The sequence below is a fragment of the Phalacrocorax aristotelis genome, chromosome 4 (genome assembly GCF_949628215.1).
Source record: "Phalacrocorax aristotelis chromosome 4, bGulAri2.1, whole genome shotgun sequence".
In the NCBI taxonomy this organism is placed as follows: domain Eukaryota; kingdom Metazoa; phylum Chordata; class Aves; order Suliformes; family Phalacrocoracidae; genus Phalacrocorax; species Phalacrocorax aristotelis.
In genome coordinates, this window is record NC_134279.1 from 82,781,706 (window position 1) to 82,804,745 (window position 23,040).

Genomic DNA, 23,040 nt, shown 5'->3' on the forward strand with positions numbered 1-23,040 from the left:
CTGCAGCGAGCAGGGACATCTTCAACCAGACCAGGTTGCTCAGAGCCCCGTCCAGCCTGGCCTTGGGTGTTTCCAGGGACGGGGCATCGACCACCTCTCGGGGCAACCTGGGCCAGGGTTTCACCATCCTCATTGTAAAACATTTCTTCCTTAGATCCAGCCTAAATCTGCCCTCCTCTAGTTTCAAACCATCACCCCTTGTCCTGTCACCACAGGCCTTGCTAAAGAGGCTGCCCCCACCCTTCCTAGAGTCCCCCTTTAAGCACTGGGAGGCCGCAATAAGGTCTCCCCACAGCCTTCTCCTCCCCAGGCTGAACCACCCCAGCTCTCCCAGCCCGGCCTCGCAGCAGAGGGGCTCCAGCCCTCAGAGCATTTCTGTGCCCCCTCTGGCCCCGCTCCAACAGCCCCGTGTCCTTCCCGTGCTGAGGAGCCCCGAGCTGGAGGCGGCGCTGCAGGGGGGTCTCACAGAGCGGGGCAGAGGGGCAGGACCCCCTCCCTCGCCCTGCTGCCCGCGCTGCTGGGGATGCAGCCCAGGGCACGGTTGGGTGTCTGGGCTGCGAGCGCACATCGCCGGCTCGTGCCCAGCTCTTCACCCCCAGCACCCCCAAGTTCTTCTCCGCAGGGCTGCTCCCAGTCCCCCCACCCCCCAGCCTGTTCTGATACCGGGGGCTGCCCCGGCCCAGGGGCAGGACCTTGCACTTGGCCCTGTTGAACCTCATGAGGCTCTCCCAGGCCCACCTCTCCCGCCTGTCCAGGTCTCTCTGGATGACATCTCATCCTTCTGGCGTCAGCTGCCCCGCTCAGCTTGGTGTCATCTGCAAACTTGCTTAATAGCGTTGGCCACACCAAACCATTCTTTCAACATAGACAGGAAACTCATCCTACAATTTTGTCTGAAATTTAGCATTTTGTACATTTCCAGTATTTTCTGTAGGCATCGCTTAGCATGGGCTTCTCTGAAGTATTAAGTGCCTACTAAGGTCAGTGGGAACTAAAGTTTTGGTACCAGAATCAGAGATATTCAGAGTTAAACACTTTGGGCTGTACGATGATAATTATTCATTACATTAGTTTCTTTATCTAAAAATGAAGCTCACAAGGTCGTTTTGCCTTTTGTATTATAGCTTTGTGGGTGACAGATAATTTGTAACGTATAGTATCTGATATTGCAGCTTGAGAAATTGTGTTGATGCTAACAGCTGAATGAACAAGGAAAATTAAGGTCTGGCTTCCTTCAAGGGATATTCAAGCTGCAGGCATCAGGCAATACTGAAACCATACAGCATCCCTTGAAAATGACCTTCTAAAAGCAGATGAAATGTTATCTGCAGTGTAAACATGAATCAGCGCTGATTAGTAGATCAAACAGAACGATGTGCTCTCTGCCCACGCTTCATGTCATCGCGGTGGTATAGCTCATTACCTACTGGGGTCTCGGCTCCGCTCAACTGGAGTTAGCTCCACGCGCACAGCTGGACCTCACATCTGTTGACACCCAGGAATCAAGTTCTCCGCAGCAGCCTGGTCTGATAGTCTTCTAGTTATGTTTGCATTGATTATAAATATGTGGCAGTGTGTGTATAAAGGGCGTTCCTCCCATTCTGCAAAATCTCATTGAGACTTCCTCAGTGGTCAGTGTCTGTGGGGGTGCTCAAGTGAGCCGAGCAAGTGATTTATCTGAAACGATCTCTCCAGAGCCATTTCTTCACAGTCTGGGACAGGAAATCTGAGTGTCCTTGCAAAGAGCCTTTCTCAAAAGTGTCACTTCTTGGTCACTCATCACTGGTCCATGAACTTGGCAGTTAACTAAATTAATAGACTTTGAGTGTTTGAACACTGGCCTCTCTCTATAGGTATATGCCTGTGTATATATGTACGCGTGTGTGTATGTGCGTTTTCTCATAACCGCGGTGGGTGAAGCACCAATGAACGTAACACGACTGGGACGATGCTGTTGTAATGAGTGCTACCCAGGGAGTAAGTTATTAACAAGATGCGATAGGCGTGTTCTGTTCAAAAAATATGATTATGGCCTGAGCAGCAACCCGTTCAGGAATTGTAAATGAGCCAAATTCTGCCCTTAATCACAAATTCACAGCCCTTTCTCTTTAGTCAGAGAGCAGACACAGAAGCTGATGTGTTATTAGGCGCTTGTTTTAGCACAGGAGCTTGACTGGCCACCTTTGATCCACTCTTCTAAAGGGCCACAAACTTACAATTAGTTTTCAAGCAGAATTGAAGCCTTGCAGTAGATTTAATGGATGTGCTAGATAAATGCGGTCACTTTATCGCATCAGCTGTAGCTGCTTCAGAGTTACACCTGTTTTAAAGTAACATAAGAGAAATCAGAATTCAGCTCTGGTTGCATACAGGAACACCAATATCAACTAAATGAAAATTCCGGAGCTGAACGACCTTCATGTGCTGGGAAGGATAATGCATCCAGATCTTCTCTTTGGTCAGTACTTAGTCTAGCTAGGGCCTCATACCTTCCTTGATTTCATACAGATGGAATCGACTTTGATGTCTGCAACAGTGCTGCAGAATTACAGCTTGTTTCTAGTTGTTATGGTTTTAAGATCACCTTATAAAAATAAAACCCTAGTGTCAGACATGAAGACATGGGTCCTTGAGACTAAGTGCGCTTAAGTTGCTGAGAAATTCACTTTTCATCCCAATATAGTGTTAACTCTGGTACCTAAATGCATCAATATGCATTAAGTAATTCACTGCTGTTAAGTTTAGGAGAAACATCTAGTTAATGCATTTAGCCCACAACCTCCAACTGCCTCCCATGCCCCCCGGGGAATCTCTTTTCTAGCTGCCTATCCTACAGCATCCCCACTGACAACTCCTACTCAGCTATGCACTGCCAATAGAAACAGCTGTGACAGTTCCAAACTGAAAATGGGACTTGTGCAAATGAAATTCAGTGTAGCAGCAAAAGAAATAACCGTGGGGTTGCTCCACTGATTTTCCACCCTTTGGTCCCTGCTCATCCAGATCATTCATTTTTCAACATCCAAGAGGATGCTCTTGAACTTCCAGGGTGCTGCAAACCCACTGAAGCTTGCCCCATCCCATGCCCAGTGTGCTGGATCGTGCTGATAAAGAAGGATAAACCCAGGTGAGAAATGGAGCTGAAGCAAGAGCTGAAGGCAGAGAAGACCCTTCCACCAGCTATAATACACACGCCTTCACCACGGGTTAAGTTTAAAGGACCTTGGTTACTGGTTCGGGCAAAACAAGCCATCTTCCGGAATTAGGCTGATTTCAGCTGAAAGCCTTTTCTTAAAAATAATCTTCCTTTTGGATCTCCAGGACAAGGGGAATAAACAGCCTAAAATCCAAGGCTGAGCTATTGTTTTCCAATCTGTTTTAGCCTTCATCTTGTTGGCAGGCTGCTTTAGAAAAGCAAAAGGTTAATGAGCCAATGTGCAGTGGGATTATTGCACTAAAGATGACAGTGAACCAGTAATTACTAATTAGATGCAGTTTAACAGGAGGAACAAGTGAAATCTCCTCTTCACCAACTGTCAATAATTAGCAGATTTGGTGAGGTTGAAATGTGTCCACAGTTAAAAGGCTGATTTTTTAATGAAATGGCACTTGACAAAAGAGCTGTATGGAGGTCACAGCCATAGCCCTCGAGACGCTTCCCCATACCATACTTAGGAGGGAAATCAGATGCAAGACAGCAGGGGGTCCCCATGAAACCATTTCTCCCTTGGGATTACATTGCAAGGGGGGAGGGGAGCAGGAGGGATTCTCTGCAGTAATTTTGTCCAACTTGGATGAGAAGCAAAGGAAAGGATTTGTCAGCTGCCATGGGGGAAGAAAATGTTTGAGAACGGAGAAGTTCTGTGGTATTTCTTTGCTTTTGGGTCTGAGAATTGGTTTCCTGAGGGTCTGGTAACCTGAGTGTGCTGGCCAAAGTCTACCCTTGGGATGGAGGTTGGCCTTGGAAGGAACTCCTCTTAGGAAAGAAGTGTCACAAGGTCCTTAAGGACTGGCAGGAGGCTGGAAGCTCAGTGGTATGTGTCTCCCAATGACTGCAGAAGATTCAAGCTGTGTCGTGAAGCTTTGGTTTCGTACTGACACACAAGCGATGCTCCATCGTTGACTTCTGAAGCATTTAGAGGTTCACCTGAGGTTCACAGAATCTCAGAATGGTGGGGGTTGAAAGGGACCTCTGGAGGTCATCCCGTCCAACCCCCTGCTTGAGCAAGTTTTTCCTCAGGTTCAGGTGGAACTTCCCGTGTTCCAGCTTGTGCCTGTGGCCCCTTGGCCTGGCGTTGGGCACCACTGAAAAGAGTCCGGCCCATCCTCCTGACACCTGCCCTTCAGATATTTATAGGCATTGATGAGATCCCCCCTCAGCCTTCTCTTCTCCAGGCTGAACAAGCCCAGGTCTCTCAGCCTTTCCTCACAAGGGAGATGCTCCAGCCCCATGGCATCTCCGTAGCTCTCCCCTGGACTCTCTCCAGCAGTTCCCTGCCCTTCTTGACCTGGGGAGCCCAGACCTGGACGCAGCCCCCCAGATGTGGCCTCACTGGGGCAGAGCAGAGGGGAGGAGAACCTCCCTCGCCCTGCTGGCCACACTCCTTTCCATGCCCCCCAGGGCACCGCTGGCCCCCTTGGCCCCAAGGGCCCGGTGCTGGCTCAGGGTCACCTCGCTGCCCCCCAGCACCCCCAGGGCCTTCTCAGCAGAGCTGCTCCCCAGCAGGTCCCCCCCAGCCTGTGCTGGTGCGGGGGGTTGTTCCTCCCCAGGGGCAGGACCCTGCACTGGCTCATGTTGAATTCCCTGAGGTTCCCCTGGGCCCAGCTCTCCAGCCTGCCCAGCTCTCGCTGGATGCCAGCACAGCTTCTGGGGCATCAGCCGCTCCTCCCGGCTTGGGATCGTCAGGGAACTCGCTGAGGGGACGCTCTGCTCCTTTGTCCAGGGCATTGATGGATGTGTTGACCAGGACTGGCCCCAGCACAGACCCCTGGGGAACAGTGCTAGTGACAGGTCTCCAACGAGACTCTGCACCTTAGATATGAAACGAAACCACAGGGTTTTCCTCTCCAACTGCGAGCACCAAGGCTAGCAAAAAGGAAGAGGGATGGTTTCTGAGCCAGCGCTATGGCTTTTTTGGTCAAATTATCTAATTTCATTAATTGATCCCAATATTTATGCATTTTCCTGCTGCAGTGCAAATATTGTTAGAACATGCGATTTCATTACTTCTCAGAAAGAGACTTTACAAGATGCACCTGATGAGTCACCTAAAGATTCTGCCAGCTCATTTTGTGGAAGAAGGCACCCGGTAAACCTTCTTCCATTTGAGTTTTTCTGGAAGCACTTGGCTTATCCATGCAGGTCTCCTGGCTCCTTTGCTTGACTTCTTCCTCACAGAAATGCACCAATCTTGAGCTTGGATGAAGTGGTCCTTGAATATTGACCAGCTTTATTGGACCCTCCTACCCTCTAGATACCTACCCATGGGATTCCTCCAAGCAGGTCTTTGAAGAGGCCAAAGTTGTATCTCCTGAATCCCAGGGTTGTAATCCTACTTGTCATCCTGCTTTTACCGTGCAGGATCCTGAGCTCCACTGTCTCATGGTCACTATGGTCCTCTCCTATGCACTGATCCAGTTTCTCTTCTGGCAAAGTAACTATTGACATAGGCACGAGTATCTTTATTTTCCACATGAACTTAAAATGGAGAGGTGATCTGTGTGAGCTTCTTTGATGCTCATGAAACTTTTTACTTGAGCAGAAACCGTCAGGATTTATATGCACCTGAGTGGTTGAATACTGATGTGGCTCAGGTTGGGCTGGAGAGAAAAGCTATGGTATCTGGAAATGTGTTGAGCCCTGTTCTGGCATTCAGATGAAGGATGGTGCTTAACAAGGTTTGCATCTGGCATTCTTCACTAAGGATGGACTCGTTTCTGTCAGAGATTGGAGGACAAATGAGTGACCCCTTTCAGAGCACGGTCCTGCACCTGGAAGGTGGAAGTGATGGGAGAGGAGGTCACATTTGGGGAACAGCAGAACGATACTGCCATGACTATACGCAAAGGATGGACGCAATTGCACAAAACTCAAATGTAAGTTATTATCCCGTCTTTTAGAAGAAATAATAGCCTAAGGAAATCATAAACTAAGTCTGTACTTATAAACCCAGCATGGTCTGAGCACAAGCTGGCTTATTGGCCCACGGCATCCAGCCTCGTTAATTGCCTGCATCCTCTCGAGGTCAGTGTTGTCTTCCCAGCTAATGCTGAGGGTGCGCTCCCAGGGACCGTTCCTAACAAGTAGAGCCTCCCTCTCTGGGGAAAGAGTTTGGCTCTGTGGATGCAAGCTGTGCCATACCAGTTGTCCCCTGAGCCTGAGACTGGGTTCTGGTTCATGTTGTTTCATGCAGCTGTAGACCTGCCTGTCCTGTTGCAAGTATTCAGGAAGTTGTGATAATTTTAGTCTGGGTCCTCTCTAGGTTAATTTGATTAATGGGTTATAGGGCTTATCTGAGTTGAGTTTTGACATCAGAAGACCATGGCCTTAATCTTGCATTACAGGAGAGTCATGTCCCTCTCCACCATGACAGGACCATGGTGTGCGGTGGAAAGGCAAAGGCCTCTTCGGGCTTTGCTTTACGTGTCTGAGATTGTTGCACACAAAGCAAAGGGTAGATCTGTCCTTCTGTACTTCCAATGGGGCCTACCCCTGCCGTCAGCCTGGGCAGGGACCTGAAGTCTGGAGACCGAAATGTTTGTCACCAGCTCTTTCTGTGACAAATCCTTCCCTGCTCCAAATCAAATCACAGCCCTGGTGATGAACATTCATGAAGTCACCAGGGCAGCTCAAAGCACCGTGGGACCAGTCCCCAGTACTCAGCTGTGATTTCAGCCCCGGTCTCAGTAGCTCATGCAGAGAGATGGGACCTTAGTCAGGCAGGACAACAAGATCCTCACCTGTACGTCTCAAGAAGGCGACTGCACAGTAACTGCAGTTTGCTCAACAGGCAAGGTTGGTCGGCGGCTGCATGCTGAGGGGCAAGCAGTGAACTAGAACAGCCAATTTTTTGGCAAGGTTTCGATCTCCCTTGTTTTGAGACAGGAGTATTTTTACCATTTGCTTCTCTGATGGCCTCCTTCCTTCCCTGCTCTCACCAGCCCTCTCTGTCTAATGACAGCATTAAGCAGAAGAGAAGGCAATGTGTTCCTGGCTTAGCCCCCCTTCTCAGCCCCTAGCTTAGGTTTTCCTTCACCTGCGCCAGCTGTTGGGGCAGGGTCTGCAGACGCAGCATGTGTTTCCCAAGGAGCCAGACTTCACACACCACTTCCCCCTTGCCCCTACCCTTTGGCTTTCCCTTTACACCTCTGCTGCTCTCCCCCTTCAGCAGCCTGGCATCTGCAGAACACCTTTCCTGTCAAAGCAACCAGGGGAAAAAAAAAATTGACAGTAGCTTGTTTCTCATGCTGCAGATTCCCTCAACAACTTTTAGTTTCCTTCTAATTGCATTGCACAGGAAAGCTGCTGCCCAGGAGCCCGCTAGCACGGAAGGGTCTCTGCATTACTGGAAGTATTTAGGTAGCCTGAGATGATCTGGCTGGATTCGTGCTTGTCCTTAGGCTTGCAGAGGGACATGCCGGGAGGTGGAAGGGTCTCTCGAGAGGATGGCGATGAGCTGTTATCATTAGCTATCGCAGTAATTGTCGGTGTTATTCCTGTGCTCTATATTTGCCCATGGACTGTTCCCAACCCATTGTAGGGCTCCTACACAGGTTCTCCTCTCAGGAGCAACCTGATCTAGTGGAAGGTGTCCCTGCCCATGGCAGGGGGCTTGGAACTAGATGATCTTTACGGCCCCTTCCAACCCAAACCATTCTATGATTCTAATCTATGATTCTATGACTTGCTCTTGGCTGCAGAGATCTGCCGCAGTTCCTCCTCCCACCTTGAGTTTCTCTCTCTCTGCCATCGTCTCCAGCGTGACACAGACAGAAAGAAGCCCAGAGCTTTTGCTGTATTTGCTTTAGAGCTTGCAAGGTCAGACCACCCTCCACACTGTAAGCTTCCAGTCAAAGTGGCAGCACAGCTTTTTGGGGAACTCAGGAATATTCAAGGCAAGAACATAGGCAGGCTCATCTGCTTTAAGCCCCCTTCTCCAGCACATTTCCCAGGTGAAGGCGTTCCTAAACACGTGGGGACACTTCAGGCTTAGTAGCCCTCTCCTCCGCTTCCAGTGGTGCTTTAGACTGAGTTGCTGAACCAACAGCCACAAGCTCCCTCCTGCTTCAGGGGGGCTTCAATTCAGTGTTTGATGTTTCTGCAGAGCTTCTAAAAACCAAACAAACCAAATTCTGCAGATTTACATGACTGTGACATTCTTGTTCCTCCCAAGTAATGAAAATGCCCAAATTCTCACTATTGTATCGTAACTCCTCATCACTACTGTGTGATTCTCTTTTAAGTTCTTTTTCTGGGACTGTAGCAGGACGATAAGGAAGATGTTGTGGCATGGTAGTTTCCTTCTGCCCTCGTCCAGCTGGATGCTGTGGCAGTTCCAGATGCAAACCCACGGGTGGTAATCTCACAGAAGCAGCGTCTGCCTTGTAGCAGGGCCACTTCCCGTTTCCCACACTCATGGCATACTTTCATGGAATCATAGAACCATTAAGGTTGGAAAAGACCTCTAGGATCAGCAAGGCCAACCACCAACCCAACACCCCCAGGCCTCCTAAACCATGGCCCCAGGTGCCACGTCTGCACGGTGTTTGAACCCCCCCAGGGACGGTGACTCCCCCACCTCTCTGGGCAGCCTGTGCCAGGGCCTGACCGCTCTGGCAGGGAAGGCATTTTCCCTCATCTCCAACCTAAACCTCCCCTGACGCAGCCTGAGGCCGTTCCCTCTCGTCCTGTCACTGGTGACTTGGGAGCAGAGACCAGCCCCCCCCTCACTCCAGCCCCTCTCGGGCAGCTGCAGAGAGTGAGAAGGGCTCCCCTCAGCCTCCTCTTCTCCAGGCTAAACCCCCCCAGCTCCCTCAGCCGCTCCTCATTTGTTGCAGTGCCCTTTTGATTCATGTTCTGGCACAACTGAAACTCCTCTTGCTGTGGGGTCGCTTACCTGAGACATGACCAGGAGAGGAGGAGCCGGTTTCACAAAGCAAAGAACATTTCTGGATCAGGATATCTCCCCTTTCCACATGTTTTTTTTCCCCCGTGTCTTTCTCAAAATAAAAGCATTTCCCATGCCTCCTCGCTCTCCAGTGGGCTGGGTTTGGGAGGTCTCAGTCACTTCTTCTGGGAGCAAATGTCCTTCTTTCCAAGAGGAAGAGGAAGAATCTGGTCTTCAGGGGCATCAGCTCCACCACCACTCTTTACAAGCCCCTAGGAAATGTTGGGGTAGTTAGATTTACAACTGCTCAGCCTGTTTGCACCTCGCGGTGTAATTATTAGGTTCAATGACATCTCTTGTCTGGGGAAGGTCACGAGTGAGCAGTGCTCTGATTGATTTGGAGCCTGTGTCTTTGTTCTCACGTTCCCTGTCCGAGAGGCTTTGATTTGTGACTGAGCTGTTTTTTGAAGTCTGCTCCTGAGAGTGGTCCTTTGTTTCACGACTAGCGTTCACAGGAGTCAAATGTGCTGAAAACTTTACAGGATCTGGCCCTAAAATGGTAACCTGGACCAGCAGAGCTTGTTCTGGCTGGGAAGCAACGGCTTGAACCGAACTGTTATTTGTGGTCATTCGAGGTGGGTGTGGGAGAAAGGACCCTTTTGTACTGCCCAGGGGCTTCAGCAGCGGTGTAAGACGGGATCTGGTTTCATGTTTATATCTCTGTCCCTGGGATACAGGTTCAAGTATGTAAACTATCTGTCCTGCAAGCACAGGCTCCTGCAGGTGTGTGGGTGCTAGTGGGCATAAAAAAACATTCCTGACACCATCTCTTTTGAGGAGTCTTCACCTCCTGATGGCTATAAGCCATTAGGAGTCAAAAGAAAGAGCTGACATCCGACAACTCCGGATAAACAGCTAAATGTTAACCCTTAAAGTGGCTCAAAAAACATACTTAAAAGGCACTTTGTGGAAAGAAGCCATTTTTTTCCAGGCCTGTTAATTGCTGTCTTTCTTCAGGACACCTTTCAGCAGCACCTACTGTAAACAGAGCGGCTCCTCCCGAAGCACTTCCCCCAAGGATTCCTGCCCTGCTCACTGGGGAGCCTGTGGAGATGGCCGTCCCCACCTCCTCCTGCCCTGTGCAGTTCTCCTGCCGGTCTTTGGTTTTGCTGGTCTCTTCTTGGCCTGAGAGCCAAGACCTTTCCTCTCTCTGCCAGCCCACCCTGAAAACTCAGTCCCCTTTCTTGGTTGCCATCAGCCTCTTTGTTTGGTGCAACCGGGCTTGTCCCCAGCTCTTCCCCGGCTGTTGCCTGGCTTACCCCTCTCTTTCTGCGTAGTGTTGGACATGGCCTTTTGTGCATACAACAGTTGTTGTAGCTCGTCTGAGGCAACTGGAGCTCAGACTAGTCCAAGTAGAGACGTTAAGGATACGAGTTAAGGAAGGCAGCCGGTTGCCCAGACTTGCCTGCTGTGAGCATGTTTGCTTGCTGCAGAGAATGGATTATTAATGACATTTCCCAAGCACAGGTATATATAATTATCTGTAATTGCTTTTTAAATCGTTTGGATCTAGCGGCCTGTTTCTAGTGCGGATGTTGGTCCTTCAAGAGAAGGACGTGGTGATGGAGGTCAGGATCCTGAGGAACTTACTTAGCTTCCTTAAAGAAACAAGGACATCCCTAAATCCTGCAATACTCATGCTCTTCCTTCTTAATAGCTAGATAATTGCCGGGTTTGACATTCTCACCAAACAGCAACAAATGTTCACTTCCTCAGCAGAACTGCTGGAGGGATTCTTACCAGCATGGACCTAATAGCTCATTTCCATCAAAAGGGAAACTTGCTACATTCACAATGTCCATCTTCAAAAGTGGGATTTTTTTCTTCGAAAAGAGAGATGATTCTAACCCTTTTTGTGAATGCCTTTCATTCCAGCAGGGAGCAGTGACCCTAAACTCTGCAATTTTGGGCATTCTCAAGACCGTATTTTAGGTGGGTTGATGACTTTTCCACTCATCAGTTGGCTTGAATGTTCCCCAACAAAGTCTACATCACATGAGGCTTCTTCCTTGAGGCCAGGAAGACATTTCTTTGCCCTACACGTTAGAGACTGAATGCCATGCACAGTTTGGGGAGAAAGTCCCCTCCTCAAGCAGGGTCCTTATCCCATGAGGCTGGGTGACCTGCGGTCAGAGCACCTGCTTCTGCTGTGGTACCAGCCTAAGACATCCAGAGCTCCTGCAGAAATTAATTTAGTGTGGCAAACTGAGCTTACCTCATGAGCACTTATCTCCTACACATGAGCAGATCTTCTTCTCCAGAGTGAAGGAGAAAAGGCATCTGGGCTCCTGCAACGGCCTTTTGTGTCATTCTTCGCTTCATGGAAGGCACCTCATGCCATGGTCTTAGTTTCTCTCCATCACAACTTCGCTTCGATTCTTTGTTCAGCCTCGTGCCTGAGCTTCTCTGTTTCTCTGTATGGGTGGTAAGTTTGTGTTACTTGTGTCCTACCCTTTGGTCCCTTGCGAAGCATTGCAGAACAAGGTGCCATGCTCACCGGGGACACAGGCTGGCACCTCCTGGGTTGCTTGAGCAAACTGGAAATGTCTCTTTTCTCTGGAAGACTGCCAGATAGAACCTTTATTTGATCTTGTTGTTTGAAACCGTATGGGTTGGTTTTGTTTTCTTTTTTAAAAATATTTGAGGTTTCTGGTGCTGTGGACAGCCCTGTTCTTTCCCAGAAGACTCAAATCCACAATTTTGCAATGACTTGCAGATGGTGTCATGCAGGGGGTTGACCTTTCAACCTGTTTATAAAGCCGGAAGACTTGAGAGGGTCTGAGAGCCGTGTGAGCCCAGTGCTCACCAAACCCAGCTCCTAGGAGTGGCTTTCATTGACCGTGCTGACACACCAGAAGGGTTCCCATGAGGAACTGGAAGGTTAGAGCTGGTATCTTGCTGGTGGACTGGTCTGGGGCAGTGAATGAACATGGGGGCCGGAGCACAGGAGCGGAACACGGCTGTTGAACTGCTGTGCTACAGGACAGGCAGGGACACGCCGAGCAGTTGAAGCTACCTTGCAGCCTTAGGTGCCTGCTGTCATATATTATTATCCCACCTGCTAACGCTGTTATCATCAGTCATTTCTAGAGCACCGGAAACAAACATGCCGCTGGGCAAGGGGAGCTCAATGCCATGTGGGCAGTCGTGCTCTGCTCCGGCCTGCTTGGGCAGTAGCCTAAAATGCCATGTTTTCCTTCTTCCCGCCTGATTAAAATGTTAGGGTTTTTTTCATACGCATATTATTCTTCTTTAGAGAAGCTGTGGTACGCTAATTCGGAACTCCTGAAGCTGAAGTTAAAAACTCCCACCCTTGATTGTAGACTTAGAGAATCATGCAGGTTGGAAAAGACCCTTAAGTCCATCTGTTACCCTAACACTGCCAAGTCCGTCATCGAAGTGGGGGGAAGTTGCTGTCCCATAACTGACCCATAAATCGTGCAAACTCTTCCACTCTTCTTGAGGGCAGAGTCAGTTGTTCCCATTTAAGGTGAGGGCAGTAACACCTTAAGCCTTGTAGCTGTCTCAAAAGCAATTGCACATCTCTCTCCAAACATCTGTTGAGCATGAGGAATATTCCTACTCGTCTCGATGCAGAAACCTGATGGCACCCAAGGTGCTGCTGGCACTTTGCATTTCATGCTTTGCTAAAAGCAGTGACGTTTTCAGGGGACGGTGCAGGGGTGTCAGCAGATGTGATAGAGTGTGAATAGCTTGTGGCACTAACATCGGCACCAACATGCTTTATATCTAACGGATGTCATAGCAGGGTATGTGTGGTGCCACGTTCAGACCCTTCCCAGCCTGGTCCGAGAAGAACCTCTGTTTTCTGCCCTGTCCTACAGACAGCTGAAGGTAGATGCTGGTGGTCAAAGCATCCACAGCAAAAACCAGAATCTTCTGAAATGACTAACCCTCAAGAGCCAGAACAGCCAAATATTTCAACTTCCCGCCTTTTTATTGTTTCAAGGAGGGGAGAGAGAAAATGAAGATAAAATTAATTTCAAGCTATGGTCCTTTTTAATGCCAGTTCTAGGTATGTCCAGCTGGAGGTTGGACAGCAGCGCTGAGATACATTTTGGTGTAAATGTGCTGACCGCGGGTCCTGTCAGCAGCAATGCATTTCTCTCTTGCACTCCAGTGTAAGCCTGGTTCACTGTCTGCAGAGAAATGACGTGTCCCTAAAAACTTACTGTTTGGAAACAGGGCTCTGAATTCAGAGCCATTTGTGCAAAATCCCCCGTGAAACTACTGCGTCGCAGGGACTTAACAGGTTACCTGCCTGCTGGACACATGGCAGTAGTTCCAGAATTGCAGTCAAACATGAAACTTCGCAAATTACGCGGACTGCCTGATAGTTCCTTTGGTGTGCGCTGAATTACACGTGAATCCACTTACATGGCAGCGAAAGGGCAGTGTAAATCAAATGCGCTCCTGAGCTTGCTCTTATCTGCTTATTCCTGAGCTGTCCTTATCTGCTACTGGCCTTGCTTTACTTCCAGGAGAGGAACCTCTTACTCCACAGGTGTGCCTGCTCTCCCGGCGTGGTGCACCAGGGCTTTAGTTGTATCCACGGTTTTAGGCTCTGATCACCTGAGTGAGGCTGTGCCACGACTTCATTAGAAATATAAGCCAGGCACCGGTGGTAGTGGTTGTCTTGATGCAGGAGTTCATGACAAATTTTAATCTTTTTCCTAAATAGATGGGTCCAGAGCCCTAGAGAGGTTTAATCTATTTGCTTGTGCAGCAGCTCCCAGCCTTCAGTGTCTCCTCCTTCCAAAGCCGCTACCTTCCCAGTGCATCTTCTGGCGGTCTCTTCTCTGCCCTGGACCACGCCGCTGCACACCCCAGGTTGTGTGGACGTGCCGTGCGGATGCACAAGCCTTCACGGCGCTCTGCTCGCAGCGTGCATGGGCTCTGCTCGACCGGCCAGGCTGCCTCCTTGGCGCGGCCCCGGCTGGAACAGCACATCTGCCCCGCTCCTTGCAGGCTGGTGGCTGGGGAGCGTCGCGAAGGCTCTTAGGGAATGTCATTCCCCGGGTGCAGTTACATACCTTGGCGTGTCAGACAAAAGGAGATGATCAAAGCAGGGATGGCGAGAAAGGAGGCTCTAACCCCTCACCGGGGAAGCGCCCGGTGCCTCCACGCCAGCAGGTGCGCAGCTCTTTGATCCCTGCATTTCAAGGGGTCCAGCCCTCCCTCCCAGCACCGACCCCGAAGTCGGCACTTTTTTGGGAAGGTGGATGGTGTCAAGCCCGTGAGTGGGCTCCCGCCGAGCCACAGGGGCTCACACACCTCAGGTGGGGTCGGGTTCGGACACGTTGCGACCGGTGATGGACAGAGGGACACCCAGCTGCAGGGCTGCGAGCGGTGGCGGTGGCTTCCCAGGCTCTGGTTACGTTTTTTTAACATCTTAGCCAGTATCGAGGGTGGAAATGGAAGCGAAAAACTTGTTTCCATGTTTTTGAGGAAAGCATTTTGACTAGATATGGTGTTTTTTCTTATGAAAACTGAATATTTCTTTAAAAGAGGGGGTTCTAAAAGATTTGAGAGAAACAAAAAATGAAGAGAACTGTACCTGTCAACTCTTAAATTCAATTTTTATTATTAGTTTGATGGAAAACCTAACAAAATTCAGGTTTATCTCAGAATTGTTTTCCCCAGCTTTGTGATTTGGCCGGCAAAGTGTGTATCAATTATTTATGATGTCGTTTGTTACCATGTACGTTAGTCATGAGACCATCTCTCAAAATGTGTCCAGTTTTGGGGTACTTAGATTTTTCAACTATGTAGAAAAAGCTGGGAAGTGATGAGAAAAAAAGCTTTAACACCAGTATTTCAAACAATAATCTGCCTTGCAGAGAAAAAGCATGAGATTTATAAATTTTAATGAAGGTGATTTAATAATCTTTTAGTACTTTCATGGGAATAAATTTTCTGGCCGAGTAGGGCTCCGTAGTGCAGCAAATAGAGAAATGCAAAGCTGGGAGTCTGAATTTAGGAAAATGCAATCCGTGAGGATGGCTGATGCTCTTCGACGCAGGATACAGAGAGGTCTGGCAGCTCCACTGTTGTTTGGACTCCTTAACCAGAGGCTGGATATCTTCTAAAAAAATCTTCTGTGATTTAACCAGAAGGTTTTTGGGTGAGATGGGGCGTTTTCCAAATTCTCTTACCTGTCAGGCCACCTTCAGTTGGCCGTAGGCCCATAGCACCTTAGCAAACGCAGATCTCCTCATCTCATTCCTTAGCAAACAGATCCATGACAGCCCTTTAGTTTTTTGATGTCTGGGAAAAGCTTTGGAAAGAGTTTATCTGAACAGAGGAGGAAAAAATCTTGCTGTCTTGAAATCATTCAGTATACATTTTCCAATTTTGGAAAGCCTTATAAAATTAAGCACAGGTTCAGATTTGTGATTTTGGCCCCATCAGCATCCTTTCAACTACTGTCAATTAAAAGAAGAAAAGAAGATCTGAAATATCTGAAAGAAGAATATTTAGGCAGTCTTACCATGGGAACAAGACCATCAAAAGCCCAATCAAGTTGGTTTTTGACCCCAAGCAAGCATGTTAAACTGAATTTAATGAGGTTCTGCTTCTCAGCAGAGTGGCATTAGGTGACCACAGACTGAAGGTGAAAGGAAGCCTTGGGAGACCTGTACAGAGGTGCTTTCACACCATGGTGGCACCAAGCTACCGGCAGAGGTGCCTGGTGGCCGTGGTGTGGCTGATGAGCAGTAGCTCGTCTATCTGAGGAAGAAAGATGATCTTTTGCCATCGTGTCTGCAAACACTGAGGACAGAGCAGGATCCGTTAGCGGAGCTGGATGTGCCCCACCTCTCCATCTAGCTGTGCACAGAGCCCACCACCACAGAAGCAGCAGCTGCTGGTCCTTCACAGTGCTCCGTGGTGCCATTTATTAACCATAGCCCTTGCTACACCTCACCGAGCTTCACTAGGACTCAGTTAGCTTGGCCATTGCCCTGATTTCTGATGGCCCAGGAGGAGGTGGCAGAGGGCTGCTGGAAGGGATGGGAGAGCCCTCCTGGGCTCCGAACTGGGGCCACCACCGAGCGACCTCTCTGGCACTGCCGAGGCAGTAGCAGAAGACACGGTGACCGGCCTGATCCTCCCTTCCCCCACCTGCCGGTGCCACATCCGTCAGTCCGCATGACCCTCCCCCTACCAAAATTGGCTGCTTTCTTCCTTCTTCTCCCCCCTCTCTCTTTTTTTTGGCTGAGTGATGAGCTGTATGCCAAATCCATCTGCTCCTGTCTCCCCTAGCTGCCTTCCATATCATTACAGGATCCCTGGCAGCGAGCCTAGACCTATCTCTCTCCCTGCACTCTTAGGAGCACATTCCTTTCTACACCTTTTGCCGAGCTGGGATAGAAATGAGTATCAACCCCAAACAAAAAGCATCTGCTTTCTGCCTGCTTCTGCTTCACCGGACGCGCATGTACGCTACACCCGTGTCAGCAGCGAATGCAAAACACACACAACCCCCCACCTCGCCGCCCCGCATCCAACATGGGCTGACGAAACTTTGGGCGCCGGGAGCCTGCCTCACACCCTCTCCCTCTCCGTCTCCGCAGCACCAGCTGTGACCACCGCACCATTTGTTCCTCCAGCCCACGCCAGCACTCGGAGCCAGTTCTTTATCACCCCAATTAGCCTTGTCTGTGCTGATGAGAGGAGAGAGGCTTCCACTGCAAGGCAGAGATGGGGGGAAGAGAGCTGGCGCGTGGTGGGCACCGCAAGAGGCGATTCCCTTTACGGCGGCATTGTTCCCTGGGAGGGATAGATTTCACCGGGTCAGGACTGCCGCTAAAAAGCCAGCGCTGTCATCCTGCCTGCATTACCTGGGTGATGCTGGTTTATAAACACTTGCTTGAGTAAGGTCAGGGGACACCGTTTCTTGGGGTTTTGTCCCTTTTTAATTCATGCACTTGGCTCTCTGCTAAAGGGAAGTGGAGCATCCTCAGGCTGCACCGGCTCCCAGGTGTTGCAATGGGCTGTGGCTAGCGCCAGCCGCATTGCTGGATGAGTTTGGAGATGCACCTTGGCTGCATCCCCAGCGAGGATCTCCCTGCATCTATAGCAAAGTTTCCAGTAGCCTCACAGGGGGGTGAAGCAATGCCCCCTTCTCCCACTGGCTCGTTATAGTGTCTGCCATGCTGGTATGTCAGGGGACCAAGCGGTCAGTGCTGCACTGATGCTCATGCAGCCGTCAGCCTGAAAGCCTGGGGTTTTTTTCCTAAACCAGCCCCTTGTAGCACTTTCTGGGAGTGGTGCTTTTACACCGTGATTCCCTCAGTGCTGTCATGAGCTTGCATCCCTCCTGGACTTCTACTGGATTCGTTGTTGAAGGCCCTTTTCTGGTAGGCACCTCAGTGCTATCGTCCCAGAGCCAGGAAGGGGATCCATCCTTCGCCCCAGCAAGGTAGATCTACCTCATCGGGAGGAAGAGGATGGACACAATTCAAACCCAGTCCCATGGTGGGCACTCAGTTTGAAAGGACAAAGCTGCCCCGTATGGGGTCGGGCAGGTCCCGTATGTGTGGTGCCAAGAGGGTAGGACCTGTTCCTCAGAACACCCACCATGGCAGGCGTTCCCTCTTAGAGGGATTCCCAGCATGGCCATGACCACGAAGGATCCTGCTGGCGGTCTCCTTTGAAGCTGAGACACAGGAAACTTGACAAGAAACTGTGGTCCCCAGATCCATTTCACAATGCCATGTCCAGTGGAAGGCTGGCCAAGCAGGTCCAGGATGCTGAACAGCTAGAGTAGCAGTCTACACCAAAACAGTTGAAATTACACTTTCCAGCAAAAAACCCTGAGGGTTCAAAGACTGAACTGGTAGGCAATAAGGTTATGTCTCAGTGTTGTCTTAATATCTGTAGCCTACCATCCAAATGCTTCTCCCTGTTCCTTGGTGTTTGATTTCCCAGTCAGAGGAGTAAGTTACTCCTGATGCATTTCTGAAGGGCTTTGCCAGTGCTGCTCGGAGTGCGTCCCCCCTGTACCTGCCTCCGTGGTGCAGATGCACCCCTTGGGGTTCCTGTAGCTGAGGCTCTAGAGCAGTTTTTAATATCTGCTTTATTAAAGTCAGCCAGAAGGGGATCTGCAGAGATTGCTCCAGTCAAACCAGTCACCCCCCAGCAAATTTATTTCACATCTTCCCAGGCATCAGAAAGGGACTGGAGCGAGCTCAGTGACACGCAGCTCTGAAGCAATGCCGGTGACCGATTATACTGTCTTTCAAGATCTTCAGAGGAGTCCCTGACCCCATGTCCGTCTTGCATTAAGCATTCATCCCCTTGTCCTTCTGCACAGACACCATAACCTGTCTCTGAACTAGCACACCTCACTCGTGTCCCTCCTAAAGCCATCCCATCTGACAGCCTTGTGTACACCCTTGCCAGGAACGAAGAGCTCAGCCATGCAGGGAAAGGAGGCCGTTTCCCTCCTGGACCCATGGGAAGGAAGCCGAAAGGACCTACAAGCAGTTATCTCCTCTGTCTCCTTCCACCAAGACAAGCTTAATTCCGCTTAAACTATCCTTGATGGTTTTCATCTAATTTGTGCTGAAAACTTCCCACCACAGAGAGACCACACCTTCCCCAAGCATTTGGTTGCAATGCTTTGCTCCTTCCCACTAGGATACTCTTCCTGCTGTTCAGCTTGGATCTTACTCGATGCTTTTTGAATTGTGTCCCAAGAGAGTGTGAACAAAACATTACTCCTTTCTTCTGTGCCGTAGCCTCTGCACACGCCTCCCTTGAAGTTCTCTCTTCTAGACCCAGCACATCCAAGTCCTCAATGTTTCCCCGTAGGTCTTGGCTTTCAGACCGCTAATCTGAGGTCCACCAGGGCAGACGTGGCTTTTCTTGGAGCTCCCACCTCTCCATCCCCCACTGGAGAAGAAGGGACTGTTGGTGGCTCTCCATTAGCTTTCTGCGGAGACATCCCAGTAGTAGGTTGGGTTTTGCTCTGTCCGCGCTGCCCCACGTCCCCAGGCCCTACCGAGGCCAGCATGGACGGTCAGGGTTGGACCACCCAACTCCAGGTCATTTTAGAGCATTTCCCACCCTGATACTTTCGCACCAGTGGGTGAAACCACCCAGCCCGATACCTCGGAGCTTTGCTTTCTGTCTCTGGAAGAAAAATAAGAAAACAATAGGAAGAAAAGCTGCGTCAGAGCCAGGCAGATCGGAGTTAATCCTCCCTCAAAATGGATCCCGTCAGTGCCGGTGTACGTGAGAATCGCCTCTCCTGCACCTTTGCTGGGTACTCTCCCCGGCACAATGCTTCACTTTGTGTTTCAGCACAGAAAGAAATGGTGAAGTTGCTAATAATGGCACTAAAAGAAAATATGCTACATCTGTTATGGATAGCAGTACAAAATTAGCTGATCACACCTCTGACACCCAAGATGTCTTCACTTAAAATACTCGTTGGCTTACTTTACATAATTTGCTGATTATATTTAAAAGAAATACAATTTTGCAATTACTGTTCTTTCTGGTGTGCTATCTATGCATCATTTTCTTTTTATGTTTATATATTTCTCCTTCATTAGTGCAGTCTGAAGGGTGATTAGATCCCTTCAAACATTTTACAGAGGTTAAACGTTGATTAAGATTTAATTATTACTGTAAATAGCTTGGAATGACATATGGTGCAAAAACCTGACATATGTGCATTTGAATAAATGAAGTGCTATTTCCCATGATGCTTCAGTAGCTGTTTAACAGCTTTGCTGAAGGGTTATGTTGCACCTCATGTTAAGATTGCTTTGATGTTATATTTTGTTGGGTTTTTGCAGCTGAAAGCTAAGAACAGTTTTTCCAGTTTTTAAAAACATTGAATATTTTAAATACCTAAATTGTTTTGCACAAATTTTTGCTAATTTGTCTAACTAGGTTAAACATTTTCAAAAGCATTTCGATTTTAACGTGGGTTCCTAGCATTGTGTCAGCAACAGCATCAATTCAATGTATAGGATTTCTTAAAGTCTGATCTTGCAAGGTGCCCTGTCCGGGTTGGGAGCGGGATCTTTGCTTGCCGCGGGGACCAGGAGCACCACGGATCCCTCCTAGGGATGCAAAGGTTCGGAGTGATTTCAGAGCAAAGAAAAGCTTCACGCGAAGCTGGCGAAAGGGAAAAATTAGGAAAGGGCTGGAGATTTTATGGACACAGAGAAAGGGGTAGGTAGATTTTAGCTGTGACCCATCCTCATTGGAGGAGATAGAGCCCTGGGGACAGATGAGGGTGTGCTGTCCCCTCGTGTCACCAGGCAGCCCTTGGCTTTGCCGGGTCCCTACGTGTGCAAACCGCGGCTTCGGGGACTGGATTCCTTCTAGCACCATGCGAGGGGACCTTGGCTGCGGGAGAAGGAAGGGATCTCTCCTGGAAAATGATGGGTGGGATCCGTTTGATTCTCAGAGACACTCCATAATTCATTGAGTGTTGCAAGGCAGCGAGCGTGCATCATTTCGTGTAATATAAGTCAATCCAAACAAGGTTGTTTTGAGACTTGAGCAGAGTAAAGCACATTAAAATGACACGGAAGAGGCTTGATTGACATTATATTCTTTACATATTATACTTCTCCACATTAATTTATTGATCTATCGAGCTCCTGCTGCAGCACAACAACGCGACACCGATTCTGATCTTGCCTCCTCTTTGATTTCACAGATTGAGACATCTCGGCTGGAGCCAGAAATCGCAATGGCCACCACCAGTAAGACTGTAGTCTACAATAAAGGATTGTAAGTGGAAGCGGACAATCTCAGCCCAGAAGATCTGGGGAGGGAAAGGGGGAAACTTGAGATCCCCACTGGGAAAAAGAGAACAACAACAAGAGAAAACAAGTAATAGAGCTCAGCGATAGTAACGTATTACTGCTCCCAGCGAACCGGGAGCAAATTAACACTTGCAGAGAACTGACGCCTCACACCAGTCAAAAAGATTAATATTAAAAGTTTTAAATTAGCTACAGGAGCAGCAACAAAAAAATTACATTCAAACACTTTAGAGAACTAGCTGACAAATAATCTCAGAACTTACTAGCACTGCATGGAGGGATGTTTAACGGCGTGTTTACATGGTTACACCTAACTACATGAAAGTAGGCTTCACCGAGCAAATTTTGTTTTTGATGCGAATTAAATCTCCACACTGATGCTGCATAAAAATAATTCCGTAGAGATCAACGGGTGCATGAATGTGAAGCGCTTGGTAGGGTGTTTGATAAGTGTCCTGTATTGATTTCGTGCCGATCCTGCCCCAGCGATCATGCCCAAAAGCAGCCTTCCGTGGTTCGACACGCCACGCTCCGTTGGCACAGCGAAGGTCGCGGCCTGTGCGCCATCCATTCCTCCCTCCTTCTCCTGCAGACGGTCCTGGTGGCATCCTGCCATTCGTTGCGCCTGCAAGACACTGTGTCACAGGAGCCTAACCGCCGGGCGTATCTCCAAGGGCTTTTGCCCGGGGTTCAAGGTATTGGAACGCCAAAGTGCCCACGGACTGAATGGGAAAGGATCTTACAGCAAAAATGCAATCGATCTGCTCTTTTCCTTTGCACGGACACGCAGGATGGGGTCTGTCCCACCTGACATGGACCCACTAAAAGTAAGGTTGTTAATCTAAACTAATTGGCTGAGCTGCACTTTGCTAAGCTAGTTGTCTGAGGACATAATATGCATTGTCATTTAGTCAGCCCTGAAGTGGTCAGGCAGTTGGACTAGGTGATCATTGTAGGTCCCTTCCAACTGGAACTTCTCTTCTCTTCTCTTCTCTTCTCTTCTCTTCTCTTCTCTTCTCTTCTCTTCTCTTCTCTTCTCTTCTCTTCTCTTCTCTTCTCTCCTCTCCTCTTCTCTCCTCTCCTCTCCTCTCCTCTCCTCTCCTCTCCTCTCCTCTCCTCTCCTCTCCTCTCCTCTCCTCTTCCTCTTTCTCTCCTCTTCCTCTTTCTTTCTCTTCCCTCTTTTTCTTTCTTTCTCTTCCCTCTTTCCTTTCCCTTTCCCTTTCCCTTTCCCTTTCCCTTTCCCTTTCCCTTTCCCTTTCCCTTTCCCTTTCCCTTTCCCTTTTCCTCCTTCTTCTTCTTCTTCGTCTTCTTCTTTCTCCTCTCTGTTTTTGCCCACACTTTCAGAGAGCAAAGCCAACACCATCCCAAGCCTTGTGCAAGTGCAGAGGACCCAAAGCAGAAGGCGGTGAGCAGGATGGCTTTGCCTGGCAGCCGTGCCAGGCTGATGGCTTCCTGAGACTGCAACCTCAGAGGGGTGAACTGCCCTTGGAGATGGCTGTCTGTCTGTCTGTCTCTTCAACTACTCCACTTCAGGGTGCTTAAAATGAGGTGGGGCAAGTCCCCCGAGCACTGCACCGAATCCTGCCCTCACATGGATTTGGGGCCATAATCTGGCTTTCTAATATCTTGTACCCAAGGGTAAACCCCGAGTGAGTCCCTGAGGACCAGAGGAGTTAATGCAGATTTTGAATGTGGTCACCAGCAGAAGACCAGGCCGACAGCAAGATCTGCCTCTGGGGTCGTTGTAGGGGTGGAGTCGTGGTGGTGATGGACACAGCTGGATGCACAGGCTGTCATCCTTCAAATGCCGCTTTGTTGGGGGTTTTGGGGAGGGTGGGGGGGAACAGGGGAAACCAAATTGCCACTGACGCAGAATGTATTCGAAGGATTTATTGCAATGCTTGAAATTGGGAGGCCTGAGCCCCACCGTGTGCTCCTCCGCCACTGCCTGCTCTCGCTCCCCGCTGGAGTCAGACCAGTAGGAACTGGAGTCACGCATCGGTCAGGCCAGCTCAGGAAGACTGATTCTGTCCCTGTGCTGGTGTAAATCAGAAATAATT

General features: G+C 49.4%; 1 protein-coding gene across 7 annotated transcripts in view; it reads left to right on the forward strand.

The window, feature by feature from the left end:
* The window catches only part of SFXN5 (sideroflexin 5), a 108,615-nt gene extending 87,257 nt beyond the window's left edge, over positions 1-21,358 (forward strand). For all 7 annotated transcript variants that reach the window (XM_075092260.1, XM_075092257.1, XM_075092262.1 and 4 more), the window contains one exon: positions 20,872-21,358. In XM_075092260.1, coding sequence (XP_074948361.1) covers positions 20,872-20,949 — 78 coding nt within the window. In that variant the 3' untranslated portion in view covers positions 20,950-21,358. The remainder of the gene's footprint in view (positions 1-20,871) is intronic.
* Positions 21,359-23,040: the final 1,682 nt, after the last annotated feature.